At 38.5% G+C, this 22730-nt stretch overlaps 1 protein-coding gene across 2 annotated transcripts in view; it reads right to left on the minus strand.

Annotated features, from left to right (window-relative positions):
• TTC27 (tetratricopeptide repeat domain 27) overlaps window positions 1-22730 on the minus strand; it is a 176963-nt gene that overhangs the window by 130257 nt on the left and 23976 nt on the right. For both annotated transcript variants that reach the window (XM_055399033.2, XM_088841553.1), the window contains exons 6-8: window positions 12080-12244; window positions 9471-9604; window positions 2327-2439 (exon numbers count right to left, since the gene is read on the minus strand). In XM_055399033.2, the coding sequence (XP_055255008.2) occupies window positions 2327-2439; window positions 9471-9604; window positions 12080-12244 (412 nt within the window). The remainder of the gene's footprint in view (window positions 1-2326; window positions 2440-9470; window positions 9605-12079; window positions 12245-22730) is intronic.

Genomic DNA, 22730 nt, shown 5'->3' on the forward strand with positions numbered 1-22730 from the left:
GGTGGTGGATCTGTGTTATTATTACATTATATAACTTATGTTTATATATTACATAAGTTATTTTGTATGTAAAGATATTTGTATTAACAATGAAAATAAAGTTCAAAATTGTGTTCCACCTGCTGGGATGCTATAAGAACCACAAAACTTCCCTTCTCTGATACCCTCGCTAATGGTGCAGAATGTGAATTTATTTATTTTTGGCTGTGCGAGATCATCACTGCTATGCAGGCTTTTCTCTAGTTGCAGGGAACAGCTGCTAGTCTCTAGTTGTCGTGCATGGGGCTCTCACTGCGGTGGCTTCGCTTGCTGGGGAGCACAGGCTGAAGGGAGTATCAGGGAGCTTCAGTAGTTGCAGCATATTGGCTCAGTAGTTGCGGTTCCCAGACTCTAGCTCTAGTGCACTAGGCTCAGGAGTTGTGGCCCATGGACTTACTTGCTCCACAGCATGTGGGATCTTCCTGAACCAAAGATCAAACCTTTGTCTCCTGCACTGGCAGTTGGATTCTTTACCACTGAGCCACCAAGGAAGTCACAGAATGTGAATTCAACTGTATATATATATTTTTAATTAGACAATGCAGAGTACATCATGAGAAACACTGGGCTGGAGGAAGCACAGGCTGGGATCAAGATTGCCGGGAGAAATATCAATAATCTTAGATATGCAGATGACACCACCCTTATGGCAGAAAGTGAAGAACTAAAGAGCCTCTTGATGAAGGTGAAAGAGTGAAAAAGTTGTCTTGAAGCTCAACATTCCGAAAACTAAGATCATGGCATCCAGTCCCATCACTTCATGGGAAATAGATGGGGAAACAGTGGAAACAGTGTCAGACTTTATTTTTCTGGGCTCCAAAATCACTGCAGATGGTGACTGCAGCCATGAAATTAAAAGACGCTTACTCCTTGGAAGGAAAGTTATGACCAACCTAGACAGCATATTGAAAAGCAGAGACGTTACTTTGTCAACAAAGGTCCGTCTAGTCAAGGCTATGGTTTTACCAGTGGTCATGGATGGATGTGAGAGTTGGACTATAAACAAAGTTGAGCACCAAAGAATTGATGCTTTTGAACTGTGGTGGTGGAGAAGACTCTTGAGAGTCCCCTGGACTGCAAGGAGATCCAATTAGTCCATCCTAAAGGAAATCAGTCCTGAATATTCATTGGAAGGACTGATGTTGAAGCTCCAACTCCAATAGTTTGGCCACCTGATGGGAAGAACTGATTCATTTTAAAGACACTGATGCTGGGAAAGATTGAAGGCAGGAGGAGAAGGGGACAACAGAGGCTGAGATGGTCGGATAGCATCACCGACTCAATGGACATGGATTTGGGTGAACTCCAGGAGTTGGTGATAGACAGGGAGGCCTGGCATGCTGCGGTTCATAGGGTGCAAAGAGTCGGACACGACTGAGCGAGTGAACTGAACTGAATCAGACAAAATTCAAGTTGAGGGTAATCCTACAGAATAACTGGCTTATAAATTTCCAAAGTGTCAAGATCATAAAAGTCAAGCAAAAATGAAGAACTATTCCAAACTGACAGAAAGAATACAAACATAAACGTAACACATATGCTCTAGACTGGATCCTGTGCTATAAAGGAGATTATTGACACAACCGGCAAAACTTGAATGGGGTCTGAGTACAAAGTGATAGTAAAGCACGAGTGCTAATTTCCTGATTTTGATAAATGTATTATGGTTATGCACAGAAGCTCCCTTGTTTGTTGAAGACACACACTAAAGTATTTAGGGGTGACAGAACATCATGTCAGAAAATCAGTCTCAAAAAAGTCTTTGCAATGCTTGCCCTTGCAACTTTTGTCCAAATTGAAATTACTTTAAAACATAAAATGAAAAACTATTTCTACCACACATAAGGTTCTACTGTATTAAAAATTCTATCCTCTAAATGTACATATCCTCAAAGATCAAAATAGTCACCTCTCCTAAATATTTCATTAGGATTCTATTCAGGTAGCCTTTCCCTTCTCCAGGGGATCTTCCCAACCCAAGGATTGAACCCAGGTCTCCTGCTTTGCAGCCAGATTCTTTACCAGCGGAGCCACAAGAGAAGCCCAGCCAAGGCTAACAGAAGGAATTTTCTTTATGAAGAAAAGAGAAGGATAAGTATACCAACTTACAGGAGATGCCTAATCTCTAACCCTTTCATTGGTTGCCCAACTCTTCTCTACCTTCATAACCGTTACAAGATTCCCTATTCATCCAGAACTCTGGGGACCTTCTTGAACAAAGATTTCCCCAACACAAGAGAATCAGTACGCAAGAAATTCAAGGTGGCCAAGTAAGTCATTAGCTTACCAGATTCCAAGGATAACAGCAAGCTCTTCAGCACACAGATCAGGCATCTGAAACTGTTCACAATCTGCTAACTTTATCTCATTCAGAACGGTATCATCATTGAGCTCAAGATTCTGGTGGAATAACAAAGAAAATATTTAAAACAAAAACTAAGTTTGATTTATTCAATAGACTATATGCAACAGACTGCTGGGTAGGATAACATTTTTTTGTTTAAGATTTTACAGTGTCTATACATGGTCAATAGGCTGTTCCCCTTGTGAAACACATATATGGGGACAATTTACTGTGTAGAAACGGAGGACATACCATCTATATCCCAGGAATGCACTGACATCATCAATAACAGGGAATAACTGCTATTCCCTGTTTAAGCCTAGTAGGCAAAAGCTCCTCTACTGATATTCAGATCTTTCTAATCAGTTTCTAGATCATAATCTGAAACATCGATTCCCAGCTGTTTCTCAAGAAGATATAGAATAGGAAAAAAAAAAAAAACTGAAAAAGAAATAAAGCCTGAAGAATTAGAGAACTTGGTAAAGTACTTAATTTCAAGAACAACTACAAAGCCAACACAGTGTTGTACTGACATGAAGACAGAAATATAGATGAAAGATAGGGAACAGAGTCCAAAATTTCAGACCCATATTATATGGTCAACTGATTTTCAACAAGGTGCCTAGATGACCCAACAAAGGAAAGAGTTTTCAATAAATGATGTTAGAAGAACTGTATATCCACTTGGGAAAAAATAATGTTCTGCCCAGGTCTCATACCATACACAAGAATTAAATCAAAATGAATCACAGACCTTGCTGTAAAAGCTGATACTAAAAAAATTCTAAGAAATCATAGGAGAAAAGACTTGCAACTTTGGGGTAGGCAGACAGTCTTTAATTAGGATACAAAAAAACTTAAACCATCAAATAAAAACTTCTGCTCTCTGAAAACACTGTTAAGAAAGTGAAAAGTCAAGCTACAGACTGAGAAAACATACTCACCAAACAAATATCTTGGAAAAGACTTGTAATCAAAGTATGGAATTACAGTTTAATAAGAAGACAAAAACTCAACATAAATATGAACAACTTTACAAAAGATTGGCTAATCAGCAAACAAAGAGATCCTCAATAACAGTAGTCCACATAAAAATACTAATTAAAATCAGAATGAACTACTAGTACACATACATAGAATAGACAAAATTTAAAAGACTGACAATCCCAAATGTTGCCAAGGATCTGGGACAATTAAAGCTTTCATACATTACTAGTAGCAATGTAAAATGGCACAACCACAGAAAACAGTTTGCTAGTTTCTTACAATAAACATATTTATCATATGAGCTCTCAGTTCCACTCCTTTGTAGTTATCTATTAGAAACAAAACCCAAAGATATATTTGTGTGTGTGTGTGTCTGTTCATAGCAGTTTTATCTGTAATAATCCAAAACTGGAAACAACCCAAATGTCTGTCAACAGGTAAATAAATTAAAAAGAAAAATTATGCTATATGCAATTAATGAAATTCTAGTCAGCAATAAAAAGAAAGTACTGACACATACAACCACACAGACATATCTCAACTCAAAAACATCACGGTGAGCAAAAAAGGCCAGACAGAAAAGAGGACATACTTACTGTAGGATTCTAGTCACATAAAGTTCTAGAAAAGGCAAACTACTATACTCACAGAAAGCAAGTCAATGATTATTTAGGGTCAGAGAAGGTGTGGAATTAACCGCAAAGGGGCAGGATGGAATTTTCTAGGGTAATGAAATGTATCTTGACTGCAATGGTTGGGTGCATGTATTTTTCAAACCCCATCAAATTATATAATTAAAATTTTTCTATGTATAAGTTATATCTCAATAAAATATTTTAAAAAATTAATCATCAAAAAATAGTAAAATCACAATGAGAAATCACTACTCACAACTCACAAAAATGGCAAAAAATTTTAAACTGATAATACCAAGTACCAGCAAGGATGCAGAACAACTAATGCTCTCATATACTGAGGGTGGGGATGTGAAATAGTACAGCGACTTCGGAAAACAGTTTGACCATTTCTCTAGTTAAAAATACACTTAATACAAGCCATTCTAATCCTTGGCATTTACCTGTGAAAATTAAAAACATACATTCACATGAAGACTTATACATGAATGTTCCAAACAGTTTTATTCATAATAGCCAAAAACTAGAAACCACTCAGCTGTCTACCAACAGAATGGATAAACACACTGTGGCTTATCATACAATGAAATAATAAATACTCAGCAATAAACAGGAGCTAATTGTTGGTATTAAAACAAGGATGAATCTCAAAACACTATGCTAAGTGAAAGAAACCAGACACAGAATAGTCATACTATCTGACTCCATTTATTTGAAACTCTATGGAAAAAGACCAGCTCTAATCTGTGACAGAAAGCAGGGAGGGAAAGTGACTGACTGCAAAGAAGTGTGGGTGACTTTTCTGCCTAATGGAAATGGTTCTGTATTTTGATTACAGTGTGGTTATGTGGGTCTATTTGTTAAAACTCACCAAACTGGACACTTAAAATAGGTGCACTTTATTTTATGTAAATTATTTCCTCAATAAACTCGATTTAATTTCTTCTTCCAATTCAATAAAGTAGCTTAAACTAGGAAGACTAAACTGTAGGCCTAGCTCTATTTATAAGGTTTTGGGAAAAGAATAAAACCTTCAACAACTCCTGACAGGAGGAGCACAGAGCTCTAGGCGGCTAGGCATTGAAAAAGTGCCTCTTCCCTGACCTGTAGAACTTCAAAAGGCTGGGTTGGCAGGCGCACAGTGCACCCTGGTGGCCAACCATTTTCAACATATGCTTTTCATAATTTCTTTTTTAAACCTACATATGTAATTTTAAATTTTCTCACAGCTATACTTTAAAAAATAAATAAAAGCGATTTAACCTAGTATGTCAAAAATATTATCCCATTAATAGAAAATTATTAATTAGATACTATACATTCTTTTATACAGTTTATGAAATCTAGTACATCTTTTACACTTCAGCACATCTAAGTTTGGACCAAGCAACTTTCAAGTGATTAATAATCATATGTGGCTACAACACTGGACAGTGCAGCTCTACAGTATTCAAAATCCCCACCTTTTCACATCCTGATAGGGATGTATCAACCTGCTTACTGATACCCAATGTTTGTGGAATGTCTTTATAGATATAATCTGATCCCTTTAAAAAGTGTGATGTGGGAGAAAACAAACGAGGAAGCTAAAAATATAATAACCTTCCCAGGTTCTCAATCCTGCTAGACAATAAAGATGTGACAAGGACCCAAGTTTCCACCTCCCAGCAAGGACTCCTCCCCCTCCCCGACAGAAGACCTGAGACAGGTCAGCCTTAGCAACAGAGCATCAGTTATTTGTCAGCTACAGATGGGTGATCAAAACAACTTTGATGTTCATTCAAGATTCTCTACGTTCCTATTTAGCACTTTTTGAAATTAAAACCAGTCGGCTGCAGCACCTACTTGCCTATATGTTCTACACACTGCAAATTTAAAAAGATGGCTCTACTTTAGACTCATGCCAACCTTGTAATATTGTATTGAAACATAAAATTAGCTACAGGGATTTCTCTGGAGGTCCAGTGGTTAAAACTCTGAGCTCCCAACGCAGTGGACACAGGTTCAATCTCTGGTCAGGGAACTAAGATCCCACATGCCTCTTGACATGGCCAAAAAAAAAAAACAACCAGCTACAGTCTTTCAGACCTGCTCAAATGATGCTTATGATACTGTTACTGTGTACCCATCACAGATTTGTTTCTTCTTTTGGTGTTGCCCTTGCTATGCAATAAGTGTTATATCTAGATTATCAAGCTAAAACATGAAACTGCACAGGTTTGGACTTTTGAACAGACTTAGTTTTTGGCCATAACCATGTACAATTTTGCAACAGAGGCTAGTCACATGAGACACATATCTGGATTGTCCTGTATTACTGCATTTTTCTTGTTCTGAAAATCCTTGACATTACAGCTGACAAAAATGAAAACTGTGATATTTCAGATCAGTTTTCTAAAATCTTTTATGTTAAAATCACATGCAAGAATTGACTTTGAGACTACTAATTTTGACACCTTTAAGATCTGTACAAAAGGGTGCTGTCTTGAAGCAACAGATCAGTGAGTGCCATTTGGGATATTTAGTTTTACCTGTAGACACTATCCTCATGTATTCGTCTACACCGTCTTATTCGTGACACACAGCTGTAGAATGTATAATTTTGTGGTCTTTATTGCCATTTGTATTCATTCTAAGCATCTTAACAAACTGCTGTATTGTGCTTAACGTAAAACAAAAGAAAAAAACTCGCACATAGTACATCTCCAATTTGTTCAGCATTTAACGTCTACTTTTTACCAATGATGCTGATCATGTGTCTGGGCTTCCTGTTCAATGTACAATTTTAATTTATCCTCCCTCCTCATACTTCACACTGGGTGATTTAACAATAAGAACAGAGTCTGTGCCTGTGATTTGCACACTGGGGTTCCTCATAACTGTTGGCTTAGTAAAACCTAAAGTCCAGCAGCTATCAGTTATGTAAGTTCCCTATTAATAACAGATTAAAAATCTAGGAAGGCCCAAAGGGAAACACTATGCTCCTCACTGACAAGAAAATTATTGTATTTCCTCAATTATTAAGATATACATTTTCACATTGTAACATTTCTAATCATGATCTATTTTATAATCATTATAGTTGATATCATAGTGTTCCTTTTTTCCTGAAAAGTTTGGTTATCAAGCAGAATTGGTGTATTTCATGATCTAACAGTATCTTTGACAAAAGGAATTAAGATCTATAATCAAACAAACAAGTCTATCCTTCATCCATTAGTATAAAGCTATTTCTATCTAATCCATACCTATATAATTTATATTTTCCATCTTTAACTGGTAATTAATGAAGATCACAAGATTATCTGAATGTATTTTATTCAAATATGAAAGATTAAATAAATTTCATATTAAATTATACATTATTTTTATGCATTTCTCATAACAGCCATGATATTCTATTTATAATCATAGGAGATAATTTTCCATACAACTCCACATAAACACATACATACAAATATACATACACACATAAATAAACAATGATGGATTGCTGAATTAAATTCTTGGATTGCAGAACTCTGTTTCACTGATGCTGTGCGTTGGCCTAAACACCAGGTCTATGGTAGTTAGTAAACTAAGACTCAGGGAGGGACTTGGGTTACATCAAAAAGTTGAAGGAGGGGCTTCCCTGGCGGTCCAGCAGTTAGGAATCTGCCTGCCAATGCAGGGGACACAGGTTCGATCCTGGGTCCAGCAAGATCCCACATGCTGAGGTGCAATTAAGCCCATGGGCCACAACTACTGAGTCCACACGCCTTAAGCCTGTGCTCTGCAACGAGAAGCTACCATGATGAGAAGCCTGTGCACTGCAACGAAGAGCAGGCCCCACTCGACACAACTAGAGAAAGCCCATGCACAACTAGGACCCTGGGCAGCCAAAAACAAATCTTTAAAAATAAATGAATAAAAGCCGGTGTGCTAAAAAAATACAAGGAGTAAAGGCAGGATGGAAGCGGATACCACAGACCCCTGACCAGCAGCCACGCAGCGGTACAAACACTCCTTCAGCCATGGCTCTCCTACTGCAGGAGAGACAGGCTGTCCCTCTGTGTGGTCTCATCCCTGAGTTTCTCCATCTTTCCCTTCTTCCCTTCCTTCTTCTCTTAGAATCCATAGCTGTCCCTGCTCACCAGCCCCCAAAATATCACAAAAATAAACAGAGAACTTGGGCCAAGCCCAGGAAGTATGTAAGATCTCATCAAAGACATTCCTCAGGACGCTTTATTGCTGCCACTCTTCTTTCCCATCTCCTGAGCCCCTACTCCTTGGCATTATCTTCAGTACAGTTAGAATTTTAGTGCTCAATGCACCAGGCAAATTGTTTACAGGCTCTGGAATGAAAAGTGGAAAAACAGAGGCTTCAAGGACAGTAACATCAACCAAATTACAAGCAGAAATGTTGGTCTGGGGTCTCTGGGATAAGAAAATATAAATGCTAATGGCCTTCACAGAAGCAGATGGGAAGCCTATTGAGTGGATAAACTGACCAAAAGCTATAAATTTAAGCTACAAGAGAATGTATTACCCAAGTCAGAAACACATACTATGGCAGAAACCAGCCCAATAATAACAGAGTAGCTGAAGACAGATCAGAAAACTTGTACAAAAGGAATTCTGATCATCTGTTTACATATTTAGAAGAAGCCTAAGAAATGTCAAGGCTCTTAATACTTGAGAATATCAACAGAACGCAAAAAATAGGGTAGCCACTGGAAAAATTAGTTTCTACTCAGTCTGCCTTTTTTATTTTTTTCAGGGCAGTAATATATAAGTTCAGTTCAGTTCAGTTCAGTTCAGTCGCTCAGTCGTGTCCGACTCTCCACGACCCCATGAATCACAGCACGCCAGGCCTCCCTGTCCATCACCAACCCCCGGAGTACACTCAAATTCATGTCCACAGAGTCGGTGATGCCATCCAGCCATCTCATTCTCCGTCATCCCCTTCTCCTCCCGCCCCCAACCTTTCCCAGCATCACAGTCTTTTCCAGTGAGTCAACTCGTCGCATGAGGTGGCCAAAGTATTGCAGTTTCAGCTTTAGCATCAGTCCCTCCAATGAACATCCAGGGTTGATCTCCTTTAGAATGGACTGGTTGGATCTCCTTGCAGTATAAGGGACTCTCAAGAGTCTTCTCCAACACCACAGTTCAAAAGCATCGATTCTTCGGCGATCAGCCTTCTTCACAGTCCAACTCTCACATCCATACATGACCACGGGAAAAACCATTGCCTTGTTATTAATTCATACTTACCGAAGTCTAGAAGAAAAACAACAGTTTATCTCTGAGGATAAAAACGGCTTTAAAATGGGTTCTGTTTTAGAGTATTTTTAACATCCAGTCACCTTGTAAAAGCTCAAGAAAGGTCTAAAAGAGCCTCTTCCCACTCCATCTTGTGTTTCTATGAAACTTCCCTATGGAAACTACTAGAGGCGGATGCTAATTTAAACAGCTTATGATCCTACCTTGGTTAAATACTCCTGAGGAGTGGGTGCTGGAGTGAATTCACAATTTGAAAAGACAGTTCCTTCCCTTCTTACATCTAGAATAAGTTGTGCGACATAATTTTCCTGGAACCGTGTCCTTTTTCCTAAAGCACCTGAAAATATATATATTAAATTATACTTAGTAACTTGCCAATCAGAATACCATACAATCATAAACAGTAGTACTTTCAGAGTGCTTTAGAGTTTATGAGGTATTTCCCCTATTTCAAATAAGAGAAACCTGAAGCCCCATGATGACTTTAAAGTGACTTATAAAATTATAAAGCCAGAAAGCTATAGTCCCAGAACTCAAATTTCTGCCACTAGAAATTCCCCATACTTACCTTTGCATTAAACTACCTTGTTCTTCAAAAAAGAATGCATTCAACATCACAGGGAGAAGAAATACTCTCCTCTCCATACAACATATGAAAAAGTGTTAAGTTCTAAGTACAGACTCGCTTGCTCAAGATTACATGGTTTTCACTATCAGAGCCAGAGCTTAAAGCCAGGGTCTGCAGATTCTAAATCCCAGTCTTTCTATTACATTATCTGGCTCCATATAAGGCCAAATATTGCTTTCACTTTGTATCTGAAATAGCTAGCTGCAGAACAGCTTTAAGAGAAGCACAAGCTCTGACATCTATTCTCTGGTGAGAGTCAGATTACAAAGACCCTTGATTACAAAGACCAGTCTAAGAAGTCTGGATTTCATCCTATGATGAGTGGCTCTATGTTATACAACAACCATTGAAACATGTTATGTTAAAAATAGCTATTGAGATGGTCTAGCACAGCTTACTTTTTTATAGTAAGACAAGAGCTGAATGGAAAAAAATTATAATATGATTCTCATTTTATATCTGTGAGCACATTTGTATTTTTAAGCTTTTCAATCTTAACTTGGAAAAAAAATATGAAGCACTAACTAGTAAATACATCAACAGTTAAAGCTGACTGTGCTGAGTACACAGTACTCAGCATAGTACCATGGTACCAAAGCTGACTATGCTGATACTAGGTTTATAAATGATCCCCCCAAAAAAGTCTACTAGGAACAAAACATAATTTCTAAAACTAACTTCACAACTTATATTGAAAGTGTTAGTTGATCAGTTGTGTCTGACTCTTTATGACCCCAGGCTCCTCTGTAGTCCGCCAGGATCCTCTGTCCACGGAATTCTCTAGGCAAGAATACTGGAGTGGGTAGATCCATTCTCTAGATCCATTCCAGGGATCTTTCCAATCCAGGAATCAAATCGGTGTCTCCTGCACCACAGGCAGATTCTTTATCATCTGAATTACCAGGAACCTGTATTACATCTAACTACATCTCAAGTATAAGACTCCAACTTACACACGGCCATTGTTCCCGAAGTCATAAGTTGGGTATTTAATCATTTTCCCCACACAAACAATGTAATAAAAGGTGGCTAATATCCCAGACTAGGCTACCTCATAATATATCTTAAGGATTTTACTGACAGGACTACCTCAATTAGCACAGAGTTTAGGGACTAAAAATGGGCCTCAAAGATCATCTAGACCCAACCTAGAGAGGACAAACAGGTTCAATCATTTCAAATTCACAGATTGTTGTTTCAACATTCACAAAGCCCAGGTTCAACAGGTGTAAAGGGTGTGAACTACTGCTGCTGCTGCTGCTAAGTCACTTCAGTCGTGTCCAACTCTGTGTGACCCCATAGACGGCAGCCCACCAGGCTCCCCCGTCCCTGGGATTCTCCAAGCAAGAACACTGGAGTGGGTTGCCATTTCCTTCTCCAATGTGTGAAAGTGAAAAGTGAGAGTGAAGTTGCTCAGTCATGTCTGACTCGTAGCGACCCCATGGACTGCAGCCTACCAGGCTCCTCCATCCATGGGATTTTCCAGGCAAGAGTACTGGAGTGGCTTGCCATTGCCTTCTCCGGTGTGAACTACTACTTATGTTTAACTTTCATGAATGTTTTCAATATAGAATGTCAATATTTTTAGGCTAGGGACAAGGAGATACATTAAAAGAAAACAATATTTCTTGTTTGGTACTCAGAAGAAACACAGATTTTAGGAAAAATTCTGTAATTTATTTATTCATCCAACAAATGTTTACTGAGTGCCTACTAAATGCCAGGCAGTATTCTAAGACAGTGAAGAAGCATCTAAACAAAACAGTCAAAAAATTTCTGTTCTTAAGGAATACAAGAAAGGCAAGATAGAAGCAATAGGTGGGTATTTACAGAAAAGGGCAATGTAGGAAGCCAAACTAAACTTGAGAATCTGGAGGGGTCTTGGGAAGCCCACAATCACAACTAAATGGGTGAAGTTCGTTTGTGTACTGTGGAGCTATCATACATTACCAATATGTCTAACCAGATGAGAAAATAAGTGAGCATTTGCAGGAATAAAGAAAATATAGTTTCAATTTTGTTCTAAAAATATTAACTCTTTAAATAAAATCTTAAAAACATATTTTTGTAAAGCAACCAAGAGGACACAGATAATCAAATACCACCATAAAATACAGCCAAATCATCAATGTATATACTAGTTTCATCATAAATCAGTTTTCCACAAAAGGTTAAAAATCTTACCTGTCAGATCAACTTGTAATCTGCAGATGTCTTTAGCAATACTGAACTGATCTTTTGCTTTTTTATATTCATAATAATATAAAAATACATATGCACATTCCAGATGGAACTGAACAGCCAAACATCTACCTGAATCATCTGCAAACAGATCCTCTAGCTTCATCACTGTAAGATAAAAGATGAGACATTGACAAGTAGTCAATATCCTGTAATAACCTTTGACAAAAAATAATTTCAAAAATGTTCAATATATATGTATACAATGAAATCACCATGCTGGGTACTTGAAACATTTTAAGTTAACTATATTTCAATAAAATATATATATATATATATTTTTTTTAAGTATGAGAATAAAAATACATTAGTAAGTAAAACATTTAGACCATAATATGTGAAATACATACATTACATAGTTCCTACTCTTAAAGAATTTCAAGTCTGGAAAATGAGGAACATATACTGCAATAGTTCATAGCAAGCACTGTCTGAGCACTTATATGTTCCAACCTAGAAGCTAAGGACATTACATACATTATCTCCTTTACTCCACACAGTCCTAAGAGATATCATTTATGACCCTGCTCTTTCTTATTTAGAGTGTTTGTCTTTATCATGCCGCCCAAAATACAGAAATACAAGATGATGATACAACATAACAAGTCAATCTGCAAAGAGTTAAACAACACGAAAATCTAACGAAGAGGAGATCAATATATGGTTTTCCATGTAAAGAACGTAGAATTTCTCCCTTAAAAGGAGAAATAGACATGTATCTGGATATATCTGAGACAATATGAGTATCAAGTAGAAAATGAGTAAGTATTGGCTTAGCAGTCATACTGTATTTTTCCGAACACCTCAAATGAAAAGATGGTAGTATAATAGCCTAATAACATAGTATCTCTAAGAAGATGACTTTCAAAATAAAATATATATATGATAAAGGGGCTACTGGCATAGGGTGTCTAACAGGTCACCTCATCCATCCCTCTACAATGTCCCTGACAAACTGTCCCTCACAATGTCTCCAGTAACAGGATCAGCACTTCACAAAGCAATTCATATGAACAGAAGGATGGTGGATGATAGAAGATACAATGTCCAAAAAGTGAGAATCCATTTTCTACTATTCAAGCTGAAAAGAAAGTGCTATCGACTGACACCTACTCTGCTCGGCACTAGGTATTTTACATGTTGTGCTAATTCACACAATGATGTCTTTAGGGCTAACATCAACCTCATTTAACTCATGAGAAAACTGAGCTTAGTCAGCTTACTGAGTGGTCACCTCCGCTGAGAAGTGGCAAAGCCAAACTCTGAATCCAAACTTGAGGGGAAGAGGGGAAGAGGAAGTTGGCAGAGGAACGACCAAGTGTAGAGGTGATGTTGCAAAACGACCAAGTGTAGAGGTGATGTTGCAAAATGTAACCTATACATTTTCTCACCAAGTAACAAGACAGAAACTAAGAAACTGACACCCTTATCTTATCATGAAATGAAATAAAATGAGTCTGAAAAAAACTTTTTTATATACTGCCAGACCTTTAAAGAGATTCTTCAGTTCAGTTCAGTCGCTCAGTCGTATCCGAGTCTGTGCGACTCCATGAATCACAGCACACCAGGCCTCCCTGCCTATCACCAACTCCCGGAGTTCATTCAAACTCATGTCCATCGAGTTGGTGATGCCATCCAGCCATCTCATTCTCTGTCGTACCCGTCTCCTCCCACCCCCAATCTCTCCGAGCATCAGACTCTTTTCCAGTGAGTCAACTCATCGCATGAGGTGGCCAAAGTATTGCAGTTTCAGCTTTAGCATAAGTCCTTCCAATGAACACCCAGGATTGATCTCCTTTAGAATGGACTGGTTGAATCTCCTTGTAGTCCAAGGGACTCTCAAGAGTCTTCTCCAGCACCACAGTTCAAAAGCATCAATTCTTCGGCGATCAGCTTTCTTCACAGTCCAACTCTCAATTCCATACATGACCACAGGAAAAACCATAGCCTTGACTAGACGGACCTTGGTTGGCAAAGTAATGTCTCTGCTTTTTAATATGCTATCTAGGTTGGTCGTAACTTTCCTTCCAAGGAGTAAGCGTCTTTTAATTTCATGGCTGCAATCAGCATCCGCAGTGATTTTTGAGCCCAAAAAAATAAAGTCTGACACTGTTTCCACTGTTTTTCCATCTATTTCCCATAAAGTGATGGGACCAGATGCCATGATCTTCGTTTTCTGAATGTTGAGCTTCAAGCCAACCTTTTCACTATCCTCTTTCACGTTCATCAAGAGTCTTTTGAGTTCCTCTTCACTTTCTGCCATAAGGGTGGTGTCATCTGCATATCTGAGGTTATTGTTATTTCTCCCGGCAATCTTGATTCCAGCTTGTGCTTCTTCCAGCCCAGCGTTCCTCATGATGTACTCTGCATATAAGTTAAAATAAGCAGGGTGACAATATACAACCTTGACGTACTCCTTTTCCTATTTGGAACCAGTCTGTTGTTCCATGTCCAGTTCTGACTGTTGCTTCCTGACGTGCATACAGGTTTCTCAAGAGGCAGGTCAGGTGGTCTGGGATTCCCATCTCTTTCAGAATGTTCCACAGTTTATTGTCATCCACACAGTCAAAGGCTTTGCCATAGTCAATGAAGCAGAAATAGATGGTTTTCTGGAACTCTCTTGCTTTCTCCATGATCCAGCGGATGTTGGCAATTTGATCTCTGGTGCCTCTGCCTTTTCTAAAACCATCTTGAACATCTGGGAGTTCACGGTTCACATATTGCTGAAGCCTGCCTTGGAGAATTTTGAGCATGACTTTACTAGCGTGTGAGATGAGTGCAATTGTGCGGTAGTTTGAGCATTCTTTGGCATTGCCTTTCTTTGGGATTGGAATGAAGACTGACCTTTTCCAGTCCTGTGGCCACTGCTGAGTTTTCCAAATTTGCTGGCATATTGAGTGCAGCACTTTCACAGCATCATCTTTCAGGATTTGAAATAGCTCAGTTGGAATTCCATCGCCTCCAATAGCTTTGTTCGCAGTGATGCTCTCTAAGGCCCACTTGACTTCACATTCCAAGATGTCTGGCTCCAGGTGAGTGATCACGCCATCGTGATTATCTTGGTCGTGAAGATCTTTTTTGTACAGTTCTTCTGTGTATTCTTGCCACCTCTTCTTAATATCTTCTACTTCTGTTAGGCCATACCATTTCTGTCCTTTATCGAGCCCATCTTTGCATGAAATGTTCCCTTGGAATCTCTAATTTTCTTGAAAAGATCTCTTGTTTTTCCTATTCTGTTGTTTTCCTCTATTTCTTTGCATTGATCGCTGAGGAAGCCTTTCTTATCTCTCCTTGCTATTCTTTGGAACTCTGCATTCAGATGCTTATATCTTTCCTTTTCTCCTTTGCTTTTCGCTTCTCTTCTTTTCACAGCTATTTGTAAGGCCTCCTCAGACAGCCATTTTGCTTTTTTGCATTTCTTTTCCATGGGGATGGTCTTGGTCCCTGTCTCCTGTACAATGTCACGAACCTCCGTCCAGAGTTCATCAGGCACTCTGTCAAATCTAGTCCCTTAAATCTATTTCTCACTTCCACTGTACAATCATAAAGGATTTGATTTAGGTCATATCTGAATGATCTAGCGGTTTTCCCCACTTTCTTCAATTTCAGTCTGAATCTGGCAATAAGGAGTTCATGATCTGAGCCACAGTCAGCTCCTGGTCTTGTTTTTGCTAACTGTTTAGAGCTTCTCCATCTTTGGCTGCAAAGAATAACTCAATTAAATCAAGATATACATGTCTTACTTTAAAAGGCAGGCAGGCATCTTAACACTAACTTCTCACTGTGAAAATCCTTCAGTAGAATTCCTCCATGCAAACCAAAGTCAAGAAAACCTGGATCTAGGCTCTCCTGGTGGCTCAATGGTAAACAATCTACCAGTCAATGCAGGAGATGCGGGTTCGATCCCTGATCCAGGACGATCCCACATGCTGGGGAGCAACTAAGCCTGTGCTCCACAACTACTGAGCCTGTGCTTTGAAGTCCAGGAGCTGCGACTGCTGATCCCGCATGCTCACAACTACTGAAGCCCATGTGCCCTAGAGCCTGTGCTCCACAGCAAAAGAAGCCACCACAATAAGAAGTCTGCACACCAAAACTAGAGCGTAGTCTCCGCTTGCCAGCAATGAACACGAAAAAGTCAGCGTGGCAATGAAGACCCAGTACAGCCAAATAAATAAGTAAACTTTTTTTTTAAAGAGGCAGGTGGAGGTGCAGGGAGAATAGGGTAGAAGGAAAATAGAGACAGACAGGAAATTTCTCTGAACAGACCTTGTTATAGAGTTTTGACTCTGGAATCGTGTAATGGTTTTACATATCAAAAAATAAATCAGAAAGAAAAAAGCAATCCCTAAAAACTGAGAACAAATGGAAAACTAAAACTCTATATAAACAAGTTGGTGACAAGAGAAAGAGTAATTGGAAATTAGAGCACAGTATATACCCTTAATGTAACATACTGAAGGGACAAAGAGAGTTGCAAAGACATCTTGAGCCTTATTCAGTGGTCTTGCTGTTAGCTGGCATGCTGGTGTTGCTCTCAAACGTTTCACACATGCAACAAAGCAAGTCATTACATTTATATTTTCTGGCACAAGATTTTCGGTTTAAGAAAAGAAGGACACACATATGAAATCAAAGATATTGACACAATGCACGGTTAAATTTTTTTAATCACATTATTTCTTTGCTAGTATCATACTGTTGAAATTACCCTAGTTTTTAATTAACTTTTATACCTGAAAGTCTCCATCATTATCTTTCTCTTTAAAAACTGTCTTGACTATTCTTACACACTTTTTCTTCCAGAATCAATTTGCAAGTTCGCTCTTCAAAATGTTTGTAACTGCACTAATCGTAATTTCACAGTTGGCATCTTGACAATACTAATCATCCTATTCAAGACAACAGTATGCCTTTAACATTTTTTTAGTAAAGTTGTACAACTGACTTCATTTTGGTTTTGAACATTTTAAGAAATTCCTGGGTTAAATCTTTTTTTACCTTTTCCTTGAAATGTAATTGACATAGAGCATGCCATTAGTTTCAGGTGTACAACATGATGATTCAATATATGTGTACACTGCAAAATGATCACCACAGTAAGCTGAGTTAACATCCACCATCATATACAGTTACAATTTTTTTTCTGGTGATGAGAACTTTTAAGATCCACTCTCTTAGCAACTCTCAAATACACAATACAAAATTATTCGTTATAGTCACTATGCTGTATATGTAAGGTGAAATTTTTCAACAGCTTTACTGAGATGATTCATACACATAAGGTCCACCAATCTGAAGTGTGCCATTCAATGGCTTTTCGTATATTCCAAGAAATGTGCGACCATCACCATAGTCAACTCTAAAACATTTTTATCACCTCAAAAATAAATCCTGAACCCTTTACCTATCACTCTCTTCCCCTCATCCCTCCCATAGCCCTAAACACCATTAAATCTACTTTCTGATCCTAACTTTACCTATCCTGGACATTTCATATAAAGGAAATTATTTATCACGTGGTCTTTCATATCTGGTTTCTATAATTTAGTATGATGTTTTCAAGGTTCACCTGTGCTGAAGTATGTATCACACTTCATTTCTGTTTATGGCTAAAAAATAGTAAATAGAAACCACTGTATGAATACACAGTATTTTGTTTACTTATATATCAGTTGATGGACATGTCCATCTTTTAGCTATTATGAATAATGCTGTTATAAAAATTCATATTCAAGCTCTGGGTGGACCTATGTTTTCATTTCTCTTGGGTATATACACCTAGGAACTGCTGGATCATATGGTGATTCTATACTTAACTGTTTAAGAAACTGCCAAACTGTATTCGAAAATGGTTATACCATGTTATATTTCCACCAGCAGTGTTCCAACTTTTCCACATGCTCAACAATATGATTATCTAACTTTTCTTAAATTACAGCCATCCATGTGGGTGTGAATTGATATCTTATTGTAGTTTTGATTCTGATATCAAATGTCTTTTCATGTACTTACTGGTCATTAGAATGTCTTCTCTAGATAAATATCTATTTATATCCTTTGCATATTTTTTAATTGGGTCATTTGCCTTTTATATTACTGAGTTGTCAGAGTTCTTCATATATTTTAGATACAAGTTCCTTATCAGATATATGATTTGCAAATATTTTCTCCCACTCTCTAGCCTGTCTTTTCACTTTTTTGATAGTGTCCTTTGAAACACAAAAGTTTTTAAATTTTCTGAAGAGACCGTGTTACGGGTTCATAACCCTGCTATGAAGGCCAACTTTCCTACTTTGTTGTTGTTGCTGCTCATGCTTTTGGTGTCATATCTAAGAATCTACTACCAAATCTGAAGTCACAAAGATTTACCCCTATATTTTCTCCTAAGAGTCTTAGAGTTTTAGCTCTTACACTAGGACTCTAATCCATTTTTATTTAACTTTTCTATATAGTGTAAGGTAAGGGTCCAATTTCATTCTTTTGCATATGGTTACCTAGCTGTCCCAGCACATTTGCTAAAAAGACTATTCTTTTCCCATTGAAATATTCTGTATGTAAAGCAAATAATTACGTTAACATTGTTATTAACAAGATTTTAGGAAAGATTTAGGAAAAAGATACAAATATCAATATAAACACTTTGTACAGTTAAATTTTAACTGGAGCTATTTGGTCAGGGTTAGGAGAAGGAAATGGCAACCCACTCCAGTGTTCTTGCCTGGAGAATCCCAGGGACGGGGGAGCCTGGTGGGCTTCCATCTATGGGGTCACACAGAGTCGGACACGACTGAAGTGACTTAGCAGCAGCAGCAGCAGGGACTTGACAGGGATTCAACCAATGTGTTTGCTGAGAACAGTCTCAAAAAAGGGCCACAGTGGGTGTTTGCCTAAGTCTGAAACATGCGTTATGCATTCCCAAAACCAGGCCTGGTGACTTGACCAAAGGCTCAGCCAGCATGTTTGCAAGGTCCACAGCTCACCCAGAGAGTTTGCTCGGGATCAGTCAGAGGCTAGAGTAGTGTTTGTGGGGGCTGGAGTTTCAACTGGTGTGCTCAAAAGGGCCAGGGACTCAACCAACATTCAAAAGACCCAGGACAAGGATTAAGCTGTGGGTTCCCCAAGGTCAGGGCCAAGGGAGCAGCCTGAACGTAGAGACTGACTGTGTACAGGAAGACTGTAATACACTTATACTGAGGTTAATGGGAGCCTGGTTTTTCACTGTCAAAGAAAGGAGTTAGAAATCTGGAAGAGAGAAGATTAAAATAAATTCTGTGATAATGGATTGGAATTGGAGATGATGCAATTCATGGTTTTCAATACACAGATAAATATAGAAAGAGACACAGATGTACATGTGTACTTACATACACACATACACATACTTTCCAGCTATGGCTGTTTAGACTTTAAAAGGAACCAGAGCTCCTTGGAGAAATTACTGATTCCAGGGCCAGAGCAAAGTAATACAAAATAAGGCTAAAGTATCTTCTTATGTCAGAAAATAAAGAAGCACTCAAAGATATGCTGAAAGAGCATAAAAGCCAATTTGAACAAGCCTCAACTGGCCAAATGTGGGACATTATGAATGCCAAATTGTAATCCATTAAATGAATTTGGAATCTGTGAGTGCACACTAATGTCAATATATAAATGCATAAATTCAACGTTTACTGAGGAATAGGAGACTTATATGGTATCTAAGTAAATCATCATACAACAAAAATTAATTATAAAGAGTAATAACCAAAAACTGGAAGCAATCAAATTTCCATCAACAGATGAAAGAACAAACAAATTATGGTATTTCCATATACTGGTACACTACTTAGCAATTAAAAAGAATGAACTATTGCTATAAGTGACAATTGGATGAATCAAAGTAAGTCTGCTGAGTCAAAGAAGCCCAGCTAAACACACACACACAAAGTGTGAGACTATATGAAATCTCTTTTATAAAATTCAAGGAAATGCAGACAAATATGTAGTAACAGAAAGCAGATCAGTGGTGGCCTGAGAGGCTGAAGGAGAGAACAGGAAGGGTGTAAGAGGATAGGATTCCCAACAAGCACAAGGAAGTTTTGGGGAACAAAGTATATGTTCATTATCTCAATTTTGATGACGGTTTCACGGGAATAAATACATGCCAAAACTTTACAAGTTGACATTTTAAGTATGTCAGCTGTATTGTATGTCAATTAAATCTCAATAAAGCTGTTTCAAAAACGAAAAATGTACAGAGAAAATGGGTAACTCTAATGAAGAAGACTGACAGATACCATCTTAATCAAGTAACCAAAGTTAGTATAACCAGTAATGAGACCAACTGAAATCGTGTGCCACCTGGTAGGACGCAGAGAGAATAACACAGCACAATTCCTGTGATAGATCTATATTGAAAGACACTAAAGAGATACGACAACTAAATGTAACAATAGGTTCTGGACTGGATCATGTTGCTATAAAGGGCGCTTTGGGCACAACTGGATAATCTTGAACAGCAGTAATTAGATATTAGTATTTAATCAATGTTAATTTCCTAATATTGGTGGCTATATTGTGATTGTACAGGAAAATTGACACTTGTATAACATTTGTATACATTATGAATGATCACCACACTAGCCTAATAACCATCTGTCCCCATACAAACTATTACAATATTGTGGACCACACTCCTTTCAGTTCAGTCGATCAGTTGTGTCCAACTCATTGCGACCCCATGAATCACAGCACGCCAGGCCTCCCTGTCCATCATCAACTCCCAGAGTTCATTCAAACTCATGTCCATCGAGTCGGTGATGCCATCCAGTCATCTCATCCTCTGTCGTTCCCTTCTCCTCCTGCCCCCAATCCCTCCCAGCATCGGAGTCTTTTCCAGTGAGTCAACTCGTCGCATGAGGTGGCCAGAGTATTGGAGTTTCAGCTATAGCATCAGTCCTTCCAATGAACACCCAGGATTGATCTCCTTTAGAATGGACTGGTTGGATCTCCTTGCAGTCCAAGGGACTCTCAAGAGTCTTCTCCAGCACCACAGTTCAAAAGCATCAATTCTTCGGCGATCAGCTTTCTTCACATTCCAACTCTCACATCCATACATGACCATGGGAAAAACCATAGCCTTGACTAGATGGATCTTGGTTGGCAAAGTAGTCTCTGCTTTTTAATATTCTATCTAAGTTGGTCATAACTTTCCTTCTAAGGAGTAAGCGTCTTTTAATTTCATGCCTGCAATCAGCATCTGCAGTAACTTTGGATCCCCAAAAAATAGTCTGAAACTGTTTCCCCATCTATATCCCATGAAGTGATGGAACCAGATGCCATGATCTTTGTTTTCTGAATGTTGAGCTTCAAGCCAACTTTTCCACACTCCTCTTTCACTTTCATCAAGAGGCTTTTGAGTTCCTCTTCACTTTCTGTCATAAGGGTGGTGTCATCTGCATATCTGAGGTTATTGATATTTCTCTCAGCAATCTCTATTCCAGCTTGTGCTTCTTCCAGCTCAGTGTTCCTCATGATGTACACTGCATATAAGTTAAATAAGCAGGGTGACAATATACAATCCTGACGTACTCCTTTTCCTATCTGGAACCAGTCTGTTGTTCCAAGTCCAGTTCTAACTGTTGCTTTCTGACATGCATACAGGTTTCTCAAGAGGCTGGTCAGGTGGTCTGGTATTCCCCTCTCTTTCAGAATTTTCCACAGTTTATTGTGATCCACACAGTCAAAGGCTTTGGCGTAGTCAATAAAGCATAAATAGATGTTTTCCTGGAACTCTCTTGCTTTTTCCATGATCCAGCGGATGCTGGCAATTTGATCTCTGATGCCTCTGCCTTTTCTAAAACCTGCTTGAACATCTGGAAGTTCACAGTTCACGTGCTGCTGAAGCCTGGCTTGGAGAATTTTGAGCATGACTTTACTAGCGTGTGAGATGAGTGCAACTGTGTGGTAGTTTGAGCATTCTTTGGCATTCCCTTTCTTTGGGATTGGAATGAAGACTGACCTTTTCCAGTCCTGTGGCCACTGCTGAGTTTCCCACATTTGCTGGCATATTGAGTGCAGCATTTTCACAGCATCATCTTTCAGGATTTGAAATAGCTCAACTAGAATTCCATCACCTCCACTAGCTTTGTTCGTAGTGATGCTTTCTAAGGCTCACTTGACTTCGCATTCCAAGATGTCTGGCTCTAGGTCAGTGATCACACCATCGTGATTATCTTGGTCGTGAAGATCTTTTTTGTACAGGTCTTCTGTGTATTCTTGCCACCTCTTCTTAATATCTTCTACTGCTGTTAGGCAATACCATTTCTGTCCTTTATCGAGTCCATCTTTGCATGAAATGTTCCCTTGGTATCTCTAATTTTCTTGAAAAGATCTCGTTTTTCCTCCTCTGTTGTTTTCCTCTATTTCTTTGCATTGATCGCTGAGGAAGCCTTTCTTATCTCTCCTTGCTATTCTTTGGAACTCTGCATTCAGATGCTTATATCTTTCCTTTTCTCCTTTGGTTTTTGCTTCTCTTCATTTCACAGCTATTTTTAAGGCCTCCTCAGACAGCCATTTCGCTTTTTTGCATTTCTTTTCCATGGGGATGGCT

The sequence above is a fragment of the Moschus berezovskii genome, chromosome 11 (assembly GCF_049115385.1).
Source record: "Moschus berezovskii isolate FMDL1 chromosome 11, NW_MosBer_1.0, whole genome shotgun sequence".
Lineage (NCBI taxonomy): Eukaryota > Metazoa > Chordata > Mammalia > Artiodactyla > Moschidae > Moschus > Moschus berezovskii.